We start from the raw sequence: 20,032 nt of genomic DNA, 5'->3' as shown, positions 1-20,032 counted from the left end.
TGAAACGTGGTGGCCGCTGCTGCATGGCTCCGATCATCCTGTGCAATTTGTGTGCAGCCCACTGAGCCTACCAGCAGTGGTGGTCCAGCCAGTTTAGGATTTGGAGCAATTTTTGGAGCAGGAAAAATGTCGTTCTGGAGCAGTTTAGGAGCAGCTTCACTACAGAACGAGAGTGTAGGAGCAGTTTGAAGCAGTTTCGGGGCAGAAAAATTGGTCTTTTGGAACACTTGGAGTAGTACAGCAGCCATTTGGCGAAGCTTGTTATTACTGTGCAATCAATAAGTGCTGTTCAAGAGTGACACAAGACACAAAGCCAACAGCAACCAATTAAGCTTGCCTTCCCACGGATGGTATACCATGCATGGAGGTATGTTGCCAACGTTTTTATTTGGGTAGGCAAGGAACTTAATTATGTAAAGAATTTTGTAGCTTAACGAGAACAAAGATATGCACCTGGGTGCAAGAAAGGCATAAAATTACAAATGTGCTAGAACAATTCACGCCATGAGGCACAAGACAAAAAGTGATGGCACATGTCTTATGTGCATTCCAAATGACAGATGGGTCACCCAAGATAAAATGTGTATTACACCCAATAACAGTGCTAGAAGCTCAACAAGAGACTATGCATCTATGAATGGTGCCAAGATGAGATGCTTCCATATGGTGCATTGCAAAGATTGTGATGGCGGTCGAGAACAACGTTTCTACCATCCTGTACACTCACTTTCGTTTAAAGGCAGTTTGTCGGCTTTCGTGTGTTGCGTGGCCTCTGCAAATAGATACTAAGTTGATTCAGTGTAAAACCGTAACTTTTGTCGCCAATAACTGATCGAGCTTTCAAAGCACTACTATTTCCTGCCCCCAAGAGCTCAAAATGCCACAGGCACGTCTGAAATAGCTCTGAAGGCCTGCCAATACAATTATTAGGCGTATCAGTTCTCGTGCTGCGACAGGAGACAGCAGGTGCATGCGTGTATAATTAAGGAATACATACTGTGTTAAAACATGTTGGCGAGCTAGTTGGTTAGAATCCATGATAGAGTGTATAAGCGTGACTGAACGAGGATGTAGAAAGTCTCTGTGTATCTGTTTCTTTCTACGCCCTCGTTCAGTCGCGCTTATACAATCTATCATGGACATACTGTGTCCTGCCACAATTGCCTCTTCTAACTTTTGGTATGCTTCACCGCAATACTTCACTTATGCTTCACTGTGTAACACTGCTATATTGAGGTGAAGCTGAGTTTCAGAAACCGGCATTATGCAGCATGTCGTGCTTTCCGAGCTTCAAAGTCATTGGCGAGGATTACGAAGGCAGCGGAGTAGGCGTCATTGCTGACAGCAGTGAATTCTTTCAATGAAAAACACGGCGCCTAACGGCAAGAAGCTTGGTAACGAACATCGAAGTAGCTAGGCCTAGCATTTCTGTGGTGGTGGCTACAGCTGCCAGCAGCGGTGGTGGCTTTGATCAATGCCATTTCAGACCTGCGGTCGTGAAAAAAGGTCCACAAGATCGGAAGGCGAAGGGTTTTTGCGTCCGAAATTTCAGATGTTCCTATATTAACTCTATGGGGTAGCATGGCAGTGCTGCGGAGGCGTCCAAATTATCGGGTGCCCGGAAAATCGGTCGTTGACTGTAGGTGCATAACTCTACTGAAAACATTGCATTGCCGTAAAAACGCGAAAATAATGCACTTTTGCGCAGTTGGCGCAAATACCACTTGAGTGGGCGCAGCCAGAAGCAGGAAATTCGAATAGTAGCAAAATGGCACAAATGGCGCAGTTGGACCACCACTGCTACCAGCTGTCTGTTGGTACCAACGTGTGCATTTCGTGAGAGCATCTGTGTAGCATGCTGTCTTTGTGCCCACACCCATGCAAGCGACGCACAAATTAGGCACATAGCCTGTTGAGCCAATGTGGCAACACTGTGGGCTGCTTTCAATTCTGCAGGGAACAGTGACCTGTTTGGGTTGTCGCCTATAACTAACTGCCTGCAGTACGCTTCTACCGGCACTTCGCTCACTCCGCGTTACGCCATGAGCACTGCAAGCTACAGCAGGTCCATTCAACTTGCCTGCATTTCTTGAATTTGAGATCACACGACCTCCAACATTAGGTGCACGGGAACACAGCAAGCATCAATGCACCAACCATCTCGGCTAATCCTTAGTCTTTGCCCCCGCCGGAGATACTAGGCACCCACATATGCACTCGCATACGCGCCCAACCGTGCAGACAGTCATGCGCAGCCACAGGTCGGCTTAAAGAGGACACGAGTGCATTAGGGGAGAGGGCAGGAGTCCAGCGCACCCAATGCACCTTGCGAACCCGAAGTTTTGGGTCGTCAATTCTGAAACTTGCTTCAAGATTGAACGCACCTCACCACTTGCTTTTGTTATGCAACTATATTAGGGAAGAAAGGACAAAGAAGGGTTAAGCTCTTGGCACCACCACACACTGTACATGCAGCATGGCAACAACTGCAGCGATCTTAGACTGCTAGGTGAGCCTTGCGCCAGCTGGAGTAAGAACGTTGCTTGCGCTGGTTATCAGCAACAGAGCAACTAGCAGAGTTTCAGTGCCTATGCTGTGTGTCTCCACATGGTGAACGCACAGAGAGAAACAATAGGGCAGAGGAGGAAGGAGAGACCCATTGGCAGTGCTTGTGCAGATACACCTGTGTAGCAGGAACTGGGACATCTGAATGAGGCATATGTTTTGAACCCTAAATCAAGGCCGGCCACATGTGCAATGTGCCTTGCACAAATTAAGAAGTTCCGCAGGAATGGTCTAGCCTGAGCTGAGGAAGTTGGAGTGAGCGACAATGGTTCTTTGGCAAGTGCTCACATGGAAGTCATCCGGGCTGGTGATTCGGAGTTGCTGCCTGAGCTCGTTGGGTGCACCAGCGCAGAGTTGGTAGAAGATGTGGTAGTTTCGTTCACCTTTATTCTGGCCACAGATGCGAGACTTCTCCAGCAGGTAGTGCGAGATGAAGCCACCCACTACACTGCACTGCAATAAGAATGGTACGAGACAACACCTGAGACCGCAATACGCAGTGACATGCTTTCTTTCAACAACTGTCATGGTCTGCCACGCTGCTATGTGGGAAATGTGGAACAATAGCTGAGGCCATTGACACTTGCCTACCGATTTTCTGCCAATTACATTTGCAGTTCCTTTCCTTATTAAATCTAGGAGCAACTATTAGTTGAAAACCCGATGTCATGCAGCTGGAATCATGTGTCTTATCAGGCTAATTTTAAAGGAAGTTGAATCCTTACTGGAATGCGACTAGTATCACATCACCTTCTACTAAGTAATCGGGGGCTTTAAATTTACACATACAGCCGAACCCGGTTATATTGAACTCACAAAAACGCCTATCAATACGGTATAGGGCATAATTTGATATAAGCCCACTAAAGAATCAGATGCCATAAAAGCACATACCATTTATAAAAGCACTTTATTGATGAAACTAGCTTAGTGTCGCATGACATAGTCCTGTATCTTCTTTGGCTTGGACAACTTCGCTACCTGCAACAGCACGCACTTTTCCACATTGTCTAAAGAGTCAGATCAGCTGAGGCTGCAACCTTCCACATTCGAGCAGAAGCACCAGACTAGCGCGAGTGCACCAATCACCTCTGAGGATGTGGGCAAAGGATCATTGTACTTTCCTCATTGTGCCCGCTTCCACTTGTGCTCGGTATGATGTCAGCAATGTAGCCTTTGTTTTCAGGCTCTCCAATCATCATAACACCATCATCCGCACTCGCAAACTTGTCAACTGCTGATTCGTCAATGGCTTCGTCACACTCAGAAGCATTTTCAGAATCATCAACGGGCATGCGGAAGCTGGCACATCTGAAGCAGTTTCAGATGAACCACTTGTACATGGCCACCTCGATGTCTTTGGCTGTGCTTACGTGTCGGGCGCCACGGGCACCAGGCCGTTTGTCTGCTTTAGCCCTCATCTCCCCCTTATTCTTCAAGATTGTGCTGATAGTGCACCTTACTTGTATGTTGCAGCGACATCAGACTTCGTACTACACGGCGAAAGGCATTCTGCCACTTTGCGCTGGCCAACCCGGCAACACTGTGGAAGAAGGCCCACAAGGCGCAAACACAATGAACAAGAAAAGCAGCGAGGTAACTTGGAATTGCACAATCTTGCACGAGGAGGGCACAAGAGCCCCTGATTGGCTATCTGAGCAAGCAAGCGCTGCGGGTTGGCCAGGATCATTTTTTGCAGGGGGGGATATTGCTGACTCGCCCGACACGGCGCAGTCACGGTAGGGAGAGCGGGTGGATATAGCCATGCTGCTGGGCTAAACTACTTTTGGGATGTTTCGGCAGCACTCCATGGTCGGCAGGTTTCTCTGCCACCGCGAGGGAAAGCCAACTGTGGGCAATTTTGCGCAGCTTGATGTTCAATATATTGGGAGCCGTTGCTATTTTTGTTCGATGTAAGCGTAACTTTTGCTATATATACTTATATACAGTAAAAGCTCGTTAATTCGAACCGCAAGGGGAAGCCGTTTCAGTTCGAATTAATGAAAGTTCGAACTAACGAAAGTGAAGGAGAACAACAGTACACTGCGATTTGGAAGCAGTAGGGCATGTCAGAAAGTGATGGTGTGTGCTGCGGGCACACGCCATCTTCAATTCACAGCTCTGGGTCCGACTGTGCCACACACCCGATGTCCACCGAAACGAATGTTAGCCAAGGCTTAACACCATCATAAAGAATCACGACGGCCGGTACATCCTAAGCTGAAAACAGACGTGCACAACCGATGAAGACTGCAGAGACAAAGACGCTGAACATGTGAAGGTGGCGCAGGCCCCGATTCGTCGTTTCTTGATTGTAAGCGCAGCTGCGACGTTCTTTGATTCGCGGTGTTTTGGTGCTTGCCACACTATCTGCCGTGCAACATTAGCTGCTACACAAGATTTGCAAACCCTCCAAGATTTGCGACGGGCAAGAAGTTTTGGAGGTCATGTAGAATGGAGAGGAGGCAGCTGCCGCTGCCTTCTGGCTGATTCCGCGCCGATTAGATTTTCCCGATTTTGCCTTCTCTCGCCGTTCTTTCCGTTCCGGAGGCGATGCAGCCTTGTGTGTAGGCAGTAGGCGCGTTTCTCTGGCCGTGTGCCAGGCGCCAAGCCGCCGGCACGGTGGTGCGTAGTTCGAATTATCCTTGGCAGAACCTTCTCGCGTTCGAATTAACATGCTTTTTTATACATAGAGTTCTGTGGAGCTTGGCTGGATCAAATCGTACAGTTCGAATTATCCATAAATTCGTATTATTGAAGTTCGAATTAATGAGCTTTCACTGTACTATTACTTATATATACTATTAGATGTAAACTAGTTCGATATAGTCGAATTCTACTGCACAATTTGTCACTATCTTAGCACATGCCTGCCAACCTGAAGATTTGGGAATTCGTAAAACTATCGCGGCAGGGGAGGTGCGTGGCAGCACTTTTTTTTTTTAAAGGGATTTACCTTTTGCAACAAGCTCACTCACATTTTCACAACCACAAGTGAAATCCGTGTCTTGGAGAGCAAAGACCGAAAACTCCATTGGGGCACAATTTATTTTTGCAATGAATTTGCTGTTGCCAACTTTGTCCGCTTCAGAAACTTCAACGTGTAGATTTGCTCAAAGCAAGTACCACTCTGGTGCCCCTTGACCATAAGCAGACTTTCGAGTGTTTTCTCACACACAGATGAGCGAATCTCCATACGAGTTTTGTTCTCAGTGCTGAATATTCTCTCACATTCAGCGTTGCTGCAAGGACTGGAGAGAACACCCAGCATAACCATTGAAATTCTATGGAACCTGAGCGATCCGTTGACACTTCGAATGCTTCCTAATTGCGACCACTGCACGTCGCACCTTGGCTCTTTCAATATGTTGGCTGGAACCTGACATGCTTGCAAGTTGGCAAACTCGACTTCAAGTGCATCGATAGCTTCTTTTGATTCGCCACTCTCCTGGGGTAGGATAGCAGGGAACACCATAATAAAATGACGTACGCTGTTGAACGAAGCAGTTTCCAGAGCTTGTACTTGAGTAACTTCAGCCATCTTGAGATTGACATCTTCTAGAAGGAATTTATGGCTAATGTAATCGCATGCTGCCATTAAGTACAGATGTACAGCTGAGAACTGCTCTCTCTCAATGCAGCTCAGTGTCTCAACCACAGAGTAGGTTGTGCTGCCAATGACTATGTCTTCATCACCTTTCTGGTTCTCTGCAGCCCCCTCGTCAACTTCCAACAATGGATGACATGCCTTGATCACCTTTCTGGTTCTCTGCAGCTCTCTAGTCAACTTCCAACAATGAATGACATGCCTTGACAACAGCTGGGTGCACAAATGTAGTCAAGAGATGCTTGAAAAGGCGGTTCAAGAGGCCCCTCAGTACATGAATCTGAGGAGCCTGTGCCTGAAGAAGGCAGTTTGCTTTCTCAAAAAGTGGCATAACATTTTGAAGAAAAGACAGCATGCCCTGTTTAGCTCCGACGACAAAAAATAAAACAGGCACTCCTCACAGGTCACATGGCTGGCTTCCCCAGAATCCTTGGTGTGAAGTTTCAGTTTTTTTGCTTGAGGTCCAGAATGAGCTCCTTTCCTCTTTAGCGAGAGTTCATCGCCGTTGGTGCTTTCTTTCCCTAGGCCTGCAGCAGTCTTGTGAAGATGTGTAGCAGACTTTGGGGTCAGTGCAGTGCAAGTCTTCGCAATTTGGTATGACTTCAAAAAGAAGCTCTGCTTGTTGCACTGCTTTGTTTCAGATAAAGAAAAGCTGAGTAGCGGTTTCCACTGGTCGAGCAGCTTCTTCAAACGCTTTTCCAACGACAGCCAACGTGTCAATGAATGCTTCAATATCTTTCTGACCTCAACGTCATGCATTTTTCCCTGCTATCCTACCCCAGCAGAGTGGCGAATCAAAAGAAGCAATTTTTTGGAAAGTTGATCTTTCCATTTCGAGCTTTTCTCTATGTAAAAAAAAAAAAAACTGTCAACCAAGGCCTCATCAACCTATACAGGAAGACATAGTGTAAGCGGCGTAGCGTGACTGGCCACAAGCGAGGTGCGCCGAAAACGTCGCAGTATAAACACGCCTCTGCGACACAGATGCGTCCAAACACGTATCCCAATGATGTTTTCCTTTGAGTAATAGCCACAAATCTCAAAGGTTACTTTTTGGTACTGTGAGCGCTGATGTCACGCCCGCCATGTTTTAGACATTACCTCTGGTGCTGCTTTTCAGCAGAACATCTTGTACAGAAAGAGCATAGCCTCCAAGATGCAACATGACAACAACAACAACAACAACAACAAAAGAAAAAAAAGAAATACCACGCAGCACCATGTCTGCGTTTTTATCTTGATGGTCTTTAGAGAGGGAGAGAACCGACCTGCAACAGAGGCATTGGCCATGCCTGGTCAGGCACAAATGAGTCTCTCTCCACTCAGGCCTAAACAAAGGGCCGCAAATGGAAAGAGCAAAGCTGCGCGGCGAAGCCAGCGTCGCCAACGTGCTCCCGCGCATTAGCACTCTCCCTATCCACAATGGCGCGGAGTTTGTGGTGGTGCGGATTTTAGTGTGAATTAGCGGGATGCGTTGCATATTGCTTTCTATACGTTGTTGGACGGACCTCGGCAGCTACTTCAAGTTATCCAAAATTTCGAATTAACAAGTTGTGAATTAACGATCTTTTACTGCATAACCAAATATGAATAACCAAGGGTAGCCTATGTCACACAAATTTAGCCCTTGCTTCCCGGATAATCGGAAACAGGAAGTGAGAAGAAGAGAGGAAAGATTCAAAGTGAGAGAGAAAGACGAAGATTGAAGACAAGGACAGGAAAAGGCAACTACCAATGTCCAAACACTCAGCATCAGTTCAACCCTTGGATCCCCTTTCCCCTGGACACGGCTCAGCCACACATAGCTACACACACGAGGGTCCAGCCCCCATGTGCTCAAGTACGTGGTGTCACAACAACCTAAGCGCCTGCTGACACAGACACTCCTGCGTGGCCCATTTGCTTGTCAATGTGCTTAAACAGTCCTAAGCAGAGGACAGATGTGAATGTGTGCCTGGCGAGCGTCATTGAAGTAGGAAAATATTGCTGCATTGCCTACTACGGCAGCAAATTCTCTGTCTGTGCCCACAAAAAGAAGTGTAATTAACGTTAAAATAGACAGCGTACTTGTCCAAGCACTAGTCGACACTGGAGCCCACGTTTCTGTGTTGAGTGCTAGCTTACGTGGACGTTTAAAGGGACTCTAAAGGTTAATATTAAGTCAACGTGGACTGCTGAAGTACCATCCCAGAAACCTTGAAACGCTTGTTTCATGTGAAAAAGACTTATTTTAAGAGAAAATGCATTCTGAAGCATCTGCGCACCTCTAGCACAGTTCAAATCGCCGGCCCTCAGATCGAGGGGTGGTGACGTCACGGTCTCATAGTGACGTTGCGCCGTCGGTAAGTAAACCGGTGCCCGCAGACGGCACTACGGCTTTTCTGCGCAAAACGCAAACGCGCAGCCTGAAGCAGAGCCAAGACAGAGCCAACAGCAGCGTGAACGCGGAACTATGGTGGCTAGCAGAAAGGAAAGTGCGCGACGATAAGCTGGTTCTTTATTTTATGACGCCAACTTTGACGCTCATTGCAATGGACGACCCTGACAACGACACATTGGCTCGCGATGCTGGGCTTGACTTTAGCTATTTAAGCACTGATGAACGTGACTTGCTGCTGAGGGCTCGCTCTGCCGGCGTTGTTCAACTGTATGTCATGGCTGTGCATATTGGTACATTTGTAGTTTTTCTTTCGTGAAAACCAAATGCGTACTCACCGCCCCGGCTTCAACCTGCAGTTCTTGCGCTTTGGAGAAAGCAAGCAAGACCGACGGAACAGCGCTACAGGGAAGCATTTCTCTGAAAGGCACTCCACACAACTTCAGTAAGTCGGCGTTGTACTCGTAATCCTCTGGACGAAAGTGCAGCGAGCACACGATGCGATTTTTTGGCTCTTTGCAAACGCGCTGTGGCAGAGGTACGGCACTTAACCACTTCGAACGGAGAGGTTTCGCCGTTTCATCAAAAACTTCACCGACGTTGCTCGGCGTTTGAGAGATCTTCTAAAGAAGAACAAGCCGTTCTCATGGGCAAACGCTTTCGCCGCTCTCATCGGATTTCTGACCACCCCTCCCATACTTGCCCACTTTGATTCATCTGCACCCACCGAAGTCCACACTGGCGCAAGTGGCCATGGCATCAGCGCTGTTCTCGCCCAACAGCAGAATGGTACCAAGTGTGTGATAGCTTACGCCAGCAGCCTGCTGTCACCTGTTGAGAGAAATTACTCCATCACCAAGCGGGAGTGCGTGGCTTTAGTTTGGGCTGTTGCCAAGTTCCGGCCATATTTGTACAGCCGCTCGTTTTCGGTCGTTACAGACTACCATGCACTCTGCTGGCTGTCTTCCTTCCGGGGCCTGACAGGACGGCTCAGTCGCTGGGCTTTGTGGCTCCAGAAGTTTTCGTTTGTTATCAATTACATGACTGGATGCCTTCACAAGGACGCTGACTGCCTCTCCCGTTGTGGACGAACTCCTTTGCTCTTGTGCCAGTGAGCACAAGCTGTTTACCACCTACCACCCACAAATGAACAATCTAACGGAATGTCTCAATCGAACACTCACAGAGATGCTGTCGGTGTACGTTTCCAACGATCACCATGACTGGAACGCCACGCTGGCCTACGTGACATTCACGTATAACTCCTCCCGACATGACACCGCAGGATATTCACCCTTTTATCTTTTGTATGGTCGCGACCCCACATGGTGGTTTGACACCATCCTCCCTTCTGTGCCACGTGTTGCAACTGAGCAAGCTCATGAAGTCATCGGTTGCGCTCACCTGGCACGTCAAGTTGCCCGATCTCGTTTATTAGCCTCGCAGCATAATCAAAAAGAGCGTTATGACCGGTCTCATCGCAATGTTAAGTCCACGCCTGGTGCTTGGGTGCTCCTTTGGTCACCATGTCGTCGGGTTGGCCTCTCCCAGAAGCTTCTCTCTTGCTACACAGGGCCTTATGAAGCCCTACGTCAAGTTAACGGCATAAATTACGAGATTTCGCTGCTACAATTTGATGCATCCTCAAGTCCAATGCCTGTTGACGTTGTGCGCGTTTCACAACTGAAGCCATACTTCGCTCGCAATTCTTCGCCTATTATGCGCCGAGATGGCGCTTCACCACCTAGGGGTCCTGTTACGGAAGGATGAAAGAAGAGAGAGGAAGAAGAAGATCGCAGGTCGCTGGCTGATGCGTGTTGTTGGTGGTCAGCCATATTAGCTACTGTGACTCATTCTGTATACATATTGTAAATACACTCTTTATATACTCCCAACATCCCTGTAACAATATTAAGAAAAATAAAAATTGACAGAGACATCTTGTTACACCTGGGAGCCAAAGCCACATCTGCACTATGCCTGCAGTGCATTACCAATTAGGCTTGGCTAACCCTTCATTTATATTTTTTGGTATTTACGTGTACTTCACCTGGCTCCGGGAGTGTTAGCCAACACCACTCACTTAAAAAAAAAAAATATGGTGTTTTATGTGCCAAAAGCACAATTTGATTATGAGGCACACTGTAGTGGAGAACTCCAGAATAATTTGGACCACTAGGGGTTATTTAATGTGCATCTAAATCTAAGTAAACAGTTGTTCTCACATTTCGACCCCATCGAAATGCGGCCGACGTGGCTGGGACTAGATCCCAGCCAAGCCTCGTGCTCAGCAGCGCAACACCATAGCCACCAAGCAACCATGGCAGGTAGAACACCACTCATGGCCATGGTGGTGGATGTGGGATGTCTATTCAAGCACAGGTTTCACATTGTGTGGGAGCAGGCAACTGACCAATAAACCCTCGTATGCTACCTCGTGGACTCACGGTTGCTAATGTCGAGACCCTCGCTTAGCGGCACTTCTGCCGCCATGGGTGTGAGGGATGCTGGCTGGCACTTGCAGGACTATCTTGTACATGTGCCCAAATCCACAAAAGAGTTGACAGGAGGACGGCTCCTTAAACGGCAAAACACCACACGCACAATGGGGAAGATCTGGGTTCAGCTCGTGCATGAGACAAGATGTCTCTGTCCACTTTTATTCCACTTTTCCTTATGGTTTCTACATTTCAGTCAAGTATAACAGTTCACTTCTCCTGTGCCTTCTCTGGCTTCTTATCGTTATAACCAACAAAAAATACAGCCTGTTGGTTCCTCTCTTATTCTATTTGCTCATAGTTCGCCACTGGTTTCTTGCAATTTTAAAAATGGAACTTTATGTCATCAACACTGCAACCATGCCACAATAGTTAAGACTGAAGCCTGAATAGCTGTAGAAAAACAAGGTGCATGAACCTACTTTGTTGTTGAAATGGATCTCAATAAATTTCCCAAAGCGACTGCTGTTGTTGTTCCTCATTGTCTTAGCATTTCCAAATGCTTCAAGCACAGGGTTCGCTGAAAAAAAAAAATCTTAATAAACATTTTTTGATGGATTCAAAATCGATTTGCTCTAGCATGTAAAGCACAGTCACACAGATCAATTTTTGACAATTACATGCAAGTTTTATGGGATGAAAGCATTTATCAGTAAGAGCTACTCGATCACAAAGCGATGCCACAGACATTGTTTGCTTGCATAACAGCAACAGCTTTGCTGATAAGGACAACAGCTTTGATGAGAACTACATAAAAAGAATGTCAACTGCTTGTTGCAGCTGGTCTTGCATCAGGTCACTGCAGCAACAAAAGGCAGATGTGAAAGAATTTGACAATATACTAGGCTAGACTAAAAAAATAATAAAAAACAGAAGCATATACAATAGAAGCAACACAATCTGCACGGCTATAGGTAACATTTCGCTAGAATAGCAGCTTGAGCTTGTTGGTTTTCCATCCTAGTGTTAACAGCGCAAAACGTAGACGAGACATGAGACGAGAAGACTACACCACAGCACTTGTGGTGTCGTCTTCTCGTCTCGTGTCTCGTCTACATTTTGCACTGATAACACCAGTATAGGTAACATGCAATGCCCACAGGGGATGTGGTGACCCTGAGCACAAATGCCACAAACAGTCGCTTCAGCTTTACACCAGGCGCTACAAATGCACTTAGCTTTGCTGGTATCATATGGAAAGGGCTCGTGTGCAATGGCTGTGAATAAAACAGACCGGTTTTTAGAAAGGCAAAGAGTGTCTTTAAGGGGAAATGCGCCTGACAGGCAAATGTAAACTTGGAGGTGTACAATGTTACAATTAAAATCTGTGTGCATTTTAAGTTTTTTGCCGATTACAGAGCAAACGATAGTGCTTGCATCCAACATGTGTTGTATGTATGAGCAGCAAAGTTTGTGGCAAGCAGATGCAATGAGCGCAAGTAATTCAATTGCTAAGTGGTGCTGCAATCAATGCCATTGCAACAGTTAGTATGAGCTATGCTTCTGCTAAACTACGGGGGCAGTACATAAGATAACTGTACACATATCACAGCAATTTTAGCTTTTGTAATCAGAATTCACTGACAAAGCCATCACAAACAAATGGAAGGCATTTTCCAACAAGTAGCTGAAACTGTACAGTAAAAGTGTGCACTTTAGGAAACAGTTTTAACCACAACCAGCTTCTACAGTTAATTTATACCACATTTTTCTAAATTCTTTTAAAATTTGTTCAGCATCAGTTCAGGAGGAGGACCCACAGTTACAAAACTGCCAGGGGAATTTCCTATGTGTAATAAACAATATAGTAACTAACGCACTACTGGCACCATAACAAAGACAACAAAGTAAGTGAGATTAACATAGCAAGTAATTAGGAACAACACGTGTCTACAATATAAAGTGTGAAAGTCGCAAATAAAGTATACTGCACAAACAAGAACTAAAATTTCTAAAGGAAAGAAATGAAAGACGAGGAAAGATAAGTTAACCATATAAAATATATACTACAGTTAATTAAATTACATATAGTTAGAAGTAATCAATAAAATAAAATATCAAATGAAGGTTACTCGTCGGTTACATGTTGCATCGAGGAAGAAAATTTGCAGTTTGAAGGACAGCGGCCTCACCTGAAATGGTTGCTTTTCTCAGTTTCCCCGAGACAAGCTGGTGCCGTTACAGGCAATAGAATTAAAGGAGGTACTCTTGAGGCTAGGGGACACAAAGCGCCTAGGAGATGGTAATCGTGACTGCCGTTGCTGTGGAACTGCAGAGTGATGGTGTCCTGCCAGACACGTTTGACTTACAGAGTGCGCTTGCCATAGCATGGGCAATGCACGTTCGAATGAAAGCAGCAGAGACCAATTTGGCGAAATGTACAGTCACGGTAAAGAAAACCAGCTTCACCACAGTGGTAGCAGAATGGACGATTGCTGTGCCACACATTTGTCTTGCTCATGTTCTGCAGAGGGTCACTGTATATAGCCGTGTGTGGAGTAGTGCTGCTCAGAAACCACGGTGTCGTCTATCGCATCAGACGAGAAATGGACTGCAGGTGGCACTGCCGCATGCACCACTTCAGCAGAAGTGATAAAGGGGGGCTTGGCTCAATATGGTGTGAAAGGCTGCATTACCTGTTGGGTATACAGTGGAACCCTGGTTATACGTCCCCCGGTTTTGCGACGACCCGGGTTTTAAGACAGATTAGTACAGTCCCGGCGAAGTCCCCACAGAAGCAATGCATTAAAAACCCCGGTTATCCGACAAAATTTTACGCCTGACCCGCGTTATACGACGACCCTCACGAAGCGCGGGACGGAACGGCAGACGAAAGAAAAGTGCCGCAGGTATCCTTCCTCCCTCCGTCTTTCCGCATGTGGAGCGCTTGACACCGCACGACCGGTTCGCTCCGACGCAGCTTTCTTCCCTGCCTCATCTCATCGTTCGTTTCTCTTTCCCCCACCAGCAGCCGCCTGCGATGTTCATCCGCTGTGCTGAAATAGTAGCGCCTTTTCTTCTCCACAATCACTTTCTCCCACTTTTCTCGGTGGCGTTGCCTCACGACGCATTGGGGAAGTGTTACTGCCCTTCCAGTTTCCCAGCAGCAGACCTCCAACAAGGTAGTGCGGAGAGGCCTAGGTTTATCGCACGTGTTCTTCATCGTAATCCTAGCAACCAGCGTTCAGCAGAGGTTTTGAGTTGTGTGGAGCAACACGTTGCACGATGTCCCGAAAGCGGACAGTTCTGTCACTCGGCGATAAGCGGAATATTATCGAGGAAGCGGAAAAGTGGCATGGAGCCACGAAAGCCAGCATTGCCCGGGACCTTAAGATACCCGAATCTTCGCTTAAGACGATCCTGGCAAACAAAGTGGTGATATTGCAGAATGCCAACAAGTTCGGGCTCTAGCGGATAGTGGCAAAAGAAGGACAGCATCAGAAGTTAGAAAACATTCTCGTCAAGTGGCTGCATAAAGCACGGAGCTCTGCGATCAACGTTGACGGCGCCATTCTAAAAGAAAAGGCGGACCTTGTGGCATTGCACTTGGGAATCGACGACTTTCAGGCATCGAACGGGTGGCTGGATCACTTTAAAAAACGAAACAGTATTGTGTACAGCCGCTCCTGCAGAGAAAGCACTTCCGTGGACGTTTCGACGGTGAACGAGTGGATGGAGTCGCTGCCGGAGATGATTGCTGCATACAAGCCCTGCGACGTTTTCAATACCAATGAGTGCAATATTTTTTTACCATATGCAGCCCGAGCAAACCCTTGCGTTTAAGGGTGACAGCTGTCATGGTGGCAAGCATAGTAAAGAGCGTGTGACAGCACTATTCTGTGCTAACGAGGACGGTTCTGAGAGGCTGCCCGTGCTCGTCGTTGGAAAGTTTGCAAAGCCACGGTGCTTTAAGAACTTGAAGACGCTGCCGTGCAGCTACAACTTCAACGAAAAGCCGTGGATGACGTCTTCGCTCTTCAGCAATTTTTTGCAGCAGCTGGATAACAAAATGGGTGCTAAGGCGAGGAAAATATTGCTTTTTGTGGACAACGCACCATGCCACCCACCCAAAACGTCATGCCTGAGGAACATAAAGGTTTTTTTTTTTTCTGCCCAACTGCACAAGCTGGCTGCAGCCGCTCTATACCGGCATCATTGAGTGTGTCAAGCAAGGGTACCGGAAGCGGTTAGTGCAGCGTCGGCTGGCGGCTATGGAGCGCAACGAGTCGGAAAAAAAGATCACTGTGCTCAACGCCATGCATTTTATTGCCAGTTCGTGGAACGCAGTGTTGCGAAGCACAATCACTAACTCGTTCAAGCACTGTGGCTTTAAGCAAGAGACTGCCTCCTCTGCTGGAGACGCAGCAACCTCGATGCCACTCAAGGCTGATGCAGGCTTCGCCGATGACAATTTTGAGGGTTTAAACCTCACTACGACCTTTGCCAAGTACGTGGAGGCCGACGACAACGTTGTGATCTGCGGCGAGGTGTCGCTGGATGACGCCATCGAGGAGGCTTTGCCTAGTGCCGACACCGCTGCGACATCAGACGAGGACAACGACGACGCCACAGATGCCGTGCCTGTGCCTACCATGTTCGCCGAGGTGCTACAGCACATAGACGACATCCGGAACTTCATCTGTTCCCGTGAAGCTGCAGAGGGCCTCCTTTTGGACGTTGCCCAACTCGAGTGAAAGCTCTTGGTTCACGGATCAAACTAAGTCCAAAAGAAACTTAGACTTTTTTCAAGTTCGCGCTGGCTGGTAGGAATCACGGCAGTGGGCAGTGGAATGCCGTAAAGGTTCATTTGAATAAAGCATGATTGGTACCTGTACTGCAGCATTAATTCTCATAGCATTTACTTTTTTGTTAATTTGGGTTTCCAAGCCCTGCAGAGTATGTTAGTAATTTACATTGAAGTTTCTCGTAAATCCGGCGCGCGAAATAAATAGCAGGGCTTGGAACGTAGTGTTCCCAATCTGCACCTCAAGGAGGGGCTCCTTCCTGCCAGCTGAAACTGCTACCTGCAGCGCAGTCACGTAGACGCTCGCCGGGGTGGCACCTACCGCCTCCTGTTTCCAGGACACTGTCCGATTCTGTTGCATTCGTAGTAACGGGGCGGACCAGTATGCCAACACAGCAGGTAAATCCCATAGAGTCACACTTTTCACATCCCTATGATGGTGCTGTGAGAGGTGGCCTTATAGCACGAGAGGTCAGTTGATGCAGCTGGTCTAGAGGGTAGGATGGCTGTATCACCGTGGGATGCAACGGCCAGTAGGATGCCACCCGCAGAGACTGAAACGGCATGACAGCCGCAGCCATCAACACTCTGGGCTGTGTTCCGGACAGGCCAGTTGTGTTCACAGCTGACTGCAAGGCAAGGCCCCTCACCACTTGGTCTGTCGGAGGTGGTGGCAGCTTGTACTGCAACTGCCTCCAAGTACGCTCTATGAGGCCATCAGCTGCCTTAACCAACTCCGTGAGGTTGGCAAAGTGTTTGCCCTTTACCAAGTCTTGGAGTTGCAGTTGCGTTTGCCGCAACATGCAGTCAACCTTTTCCGATTCCGACACTTCGCCGCCGATCCGGCCCAACAGGCCGCAATTGTGTGAATAAATTCTTCTAAATTTTCTTTTGGGCTCTGTGTGCGAAGCTTGAGTTCTTGTTTCAAGGGGCACTCCACATCAATAGAAGAGAATTCCACAATGAAAGCCGCCGTAAGTTCCTTCCACAACCCAAACATGGTCACGAAGCGCCACCACAACTTTGCCCTGTACTCCAAAGCAGCGGGCAGTGGGTAAATCATTTGTCAGCAGCGACATTGTTGACCAAACAAAACATTTCTAGCTGGTCCAAAAACTCCTCGGGAGACTGGATGTTGTCAAATCTGCTGTATTTAGGGAGCTGACTTCCAGTGGGATGCAGAGCGGCGTCACTTGATGGTTGAATCGCCACTGCTGCTGTTGAACTGCCACCACTGGTGTTACAGAACCTGCCGGCACTGCTTCGACTGCCATTAGCCTTTTTCAAAACTGCTGCCGTGATTTGCTCACATTGCATGGTGCATGGCGTAGCCGTTGGTCTGCACCTGCATATGCTGCAGCAACTCTTCAGGCACGTTCATAGCCTCCATATCCATGTCGATCCTGGATGAGCTCCAACTTGTTACAAATGACAACAGGCCAACCCGTTTGTTGCAAACATTCACTTTATTACTGCACTCTGCGACTCTTTCCCCACGCTGTCTACATGCTGTCCATCTGTACACACCACACCATGCACACTGCGCGCCACCTGCATCTTCCTTCCTCTCTCGATGCTGCCCTCATGCCACCTGGTCCTTCCTCTGGCAACTACAGTCAACTGCGCACGCGCCCTTTGAGAACTGTGCCTTACCTTGCCTCGCCTCACTTGAAGCTCTCGGCATGCTTATGCTGCCCCTCCCCTCACCATGTATAGGCAAACTTCAAAGTGTATGGGTCAATTACGACCTTAGCAGTAAATTACTTATGCAAGCGTTCCAGGGTATTATAAGAGCATTCTAAGTCATGTAGAATTTAGATAGCTGTGCTAGAAGAACTATAAGAGCAACCAAGATCAAATTTCATGAAAATTAAGGAAACATTACGGCTGATATGCATGCAACGTTAAAGTAGGTGAAGTACAGTTTTTGCTAAAATTTCTGAAGCAAGTGCCCAAAAATACTACACGCTGGCAATCTTTTAAGGTGTGTGGCTTAAATACAGGTACCTTAATTCCTTAATGTGACTGCTCAAAATAAACAGCTTTGCTAGAAATTGGGCTGTGATTCTGCAGAGTTGCACAAGTCTGCTGTCTTTTTTTTTACCCAGCACTAATTGTTAATTGAAGGGCTGACCCCTGACAGCAAGAGTTCTTGACCTCAGCTATCACTGAAGTTTCGCAGTACGCTGGCAAAAAAACAGCCAGCATGTACGAGGGAGAAGCAGAGTCGCTCAATTTACTCTGAACGAAATGTACCTGGAGACTCATCTACTATGCTAGCTGCCATTTAATTCCATCAGCACTGTAAAAGAGATACATAAAAGTGCATGGAGTGCAAAAGTAGTGCGTGAACTAGAACTTCTGTATGCAACTCATAAATATGCTCACAATGACTTACTTCACAAGACATACACAGTGAATCCAGTGTTCCCACTGGGCCGTTATTTTGTAGCGATACCTTTTCCGATTCTATGCCTTTTCAGGCTTTTTGCGCTTGGCCAGTGGTCAGAGTGACGGTCTGCCCACATTATCAATGGGATCAGGCGGCCGTGTGTGGTGGATGATAAGAATAACATAGAATAAGGCATAAGGCATCGCTACAAAATAGTGGCCCTGGTCTCATACGCATGGTTGTGTCACAAAGCTGAAGAACTTCATTCTTGGGGAGCAGTTAACATAAACCTGATCATGGGTCTAATCAAATGTCGGCTGCAGCACCAAGCAAGCGAGATGCATTCGCCTGCTTACTGTGACCTCTTTCCCCACATTAGCTGTTACATCGGAGTTCTTGTGCCACTCACTTTCTAGTTAAGTAATGTCGTAATTAAGTAATCTTAATGTGGTTGGCTGACCTTCGAGGATTCGCTGCTCAATAGGTCCTGCGTGACTCCCCCACGATTCACAGAGGTAGCGCAAAATGTACTTGGTTGACTCTGTCTTCCCGGCTCCGGACTCTCCGCTCACAATGATGGACTGGCTTTGCTTGAGCACCTTCATGTCTCGGAAGGCTTTGTCCGCTGCAAGCAATAATGCCGTGGCAGTATCAATGATGAGATAACTCTGCACAAGCAATGTTCTGGTTGTTCATTTCACTGGCAACAACTGTATGGAAAGGTGAAACAAGGAACAATGGGAGCACAACACTTGTTCGCTTAAAGACAGTTACAAGTGTGCCTGTCATAAAGGAGACTTATTAAATGATGCACGCAGTTACCAACACAAATTAGAAGTATGGACAAATATAAACTTTTTCAAATATAAATTGAATATGAATACTAGTAAGTATCAAATATTGAATCGAATATGGAATAACCAAACGAAGACGCATGTATTTATAGCATAAATATTTATATTGGTGTAATTGGGTACCACATCCGTACTGGCTAGTGCAAAAAGACAGCTATTATAAGGAACAAAGTATCAGTTTTATAGACAAGATCATTAATTGTCATTAAAAACTGCACAAGTAGCCTGTCAACATATTAGAGTCTGGTTACAAACGATATGGAAGAATTAATGGTCGCTACATGACTACCTTTCCAAAAATTTTAAATAAATGGTTGTCTGTGGAAAAAGAAAAGGCTGCTGAAGGACTAGTGTACCCTAAACACACGTAAACGGGCCCAATGAAACTAAAACGTCACTGTTTGTAAAGGAGAACATAATACTGCTACGTGGCTAGACTTCCAAAAACACTAAGTGACAGACTACAAGCAAAAACCACGGTTGTCATGTGTGCTTCCACCACAAGCCGAAAACAAAGCTTGTGTTACCCATTTTGTATCTGCACTGCTTCGAAAACTTTTGTTGTTTCACTTCTGATAATTTGTGATACTTTGTTTAGCAGACAGAGAACAGTAGCAAGACTTTCACAGTAGGTTGTTGCAGGATGTTTGGTTAGTTTGATGATTCAAATATACCAAATTGTTCCCTTCCATATGTGAATAGTTAGCATATAATATGTAATTCAATTATTTGAAAAAATTTATGGGGTTTTACGTGCCAAAACCACTTCCTGATTATGAGGCACGCAGTAGTGGAGGACTCTGGAAATTTCGACCACATGAGGTTCTTTAACGTGCACCTAAATCTATAATTCAATTATTAAAGGGACACTAAAGTGAAAAATGATTTGTTCTGAATCAGTAAATTACCATTCTACAACACCAAAAACATCACTCTTACAACGATAAGACGTTTGGTAAGCCAGAAAAAACGCAAGAACGAAATATGGGTGGTGC

At 46.7% G+C, this 20,032-nt stretch overlaps 1 protein-coding gene across 5 annotated transcripts in view; it reads right to left on the bottom strand.

Annotated features, from left to right (window-relative positions):
- The window catches only part of jar (Myosin heavy chain 95F jaguar), a 195,068-nt gene that overhangs the window by 124,052 nt on the left and 50,984 nt on the right, over window positions 1-20,032 (bottom strand). For 4 of the 5 annotated variants that reach the window (XM_075697233.1, XM_075697236.1, XM_075697232.1 and 1 more), the window contains exons 6-8: window positions 18,644-18,808; window positions 11,470-11,567; window positions 2,854-3,018 (exon numbers count right to left, since the gene is read on the bottom strand). In XM_075697233.1, coding sequence (XP_075553348.1) covers window positions 2,854-3,018; window positions 11,470-11,567; window positions 18,644-18,808 — 428 coding nt within the window. The remainder of the gene's footprint in view (window positions 1-2,853; window positions 3,019-11,469; window positions 11,568-18,643; window positions 18,809-20,032) is intronic. The other variant, XM_075697235.1, reaches the window with a different exon arrangement.

This window comes from Dermacentor variabilis, chromosome 6 (assembly GCF_050947875.1).
Source record: "Dermacentor variabilis isolate Ectoservices chromosome 6, ASM5094787v1, whole genome shotgun sequence".
NCBI classification, from domain to species: domain Eukaryota; kingdom Metazoa; phylum Arthropoda; class Arachnida; order Ixodida; family Ixodidae; genus Dermacentor; species Dermacentor variabilis.
This window is presented reverse-complemented; position numbering and strand designations above follow the sequence as displayed.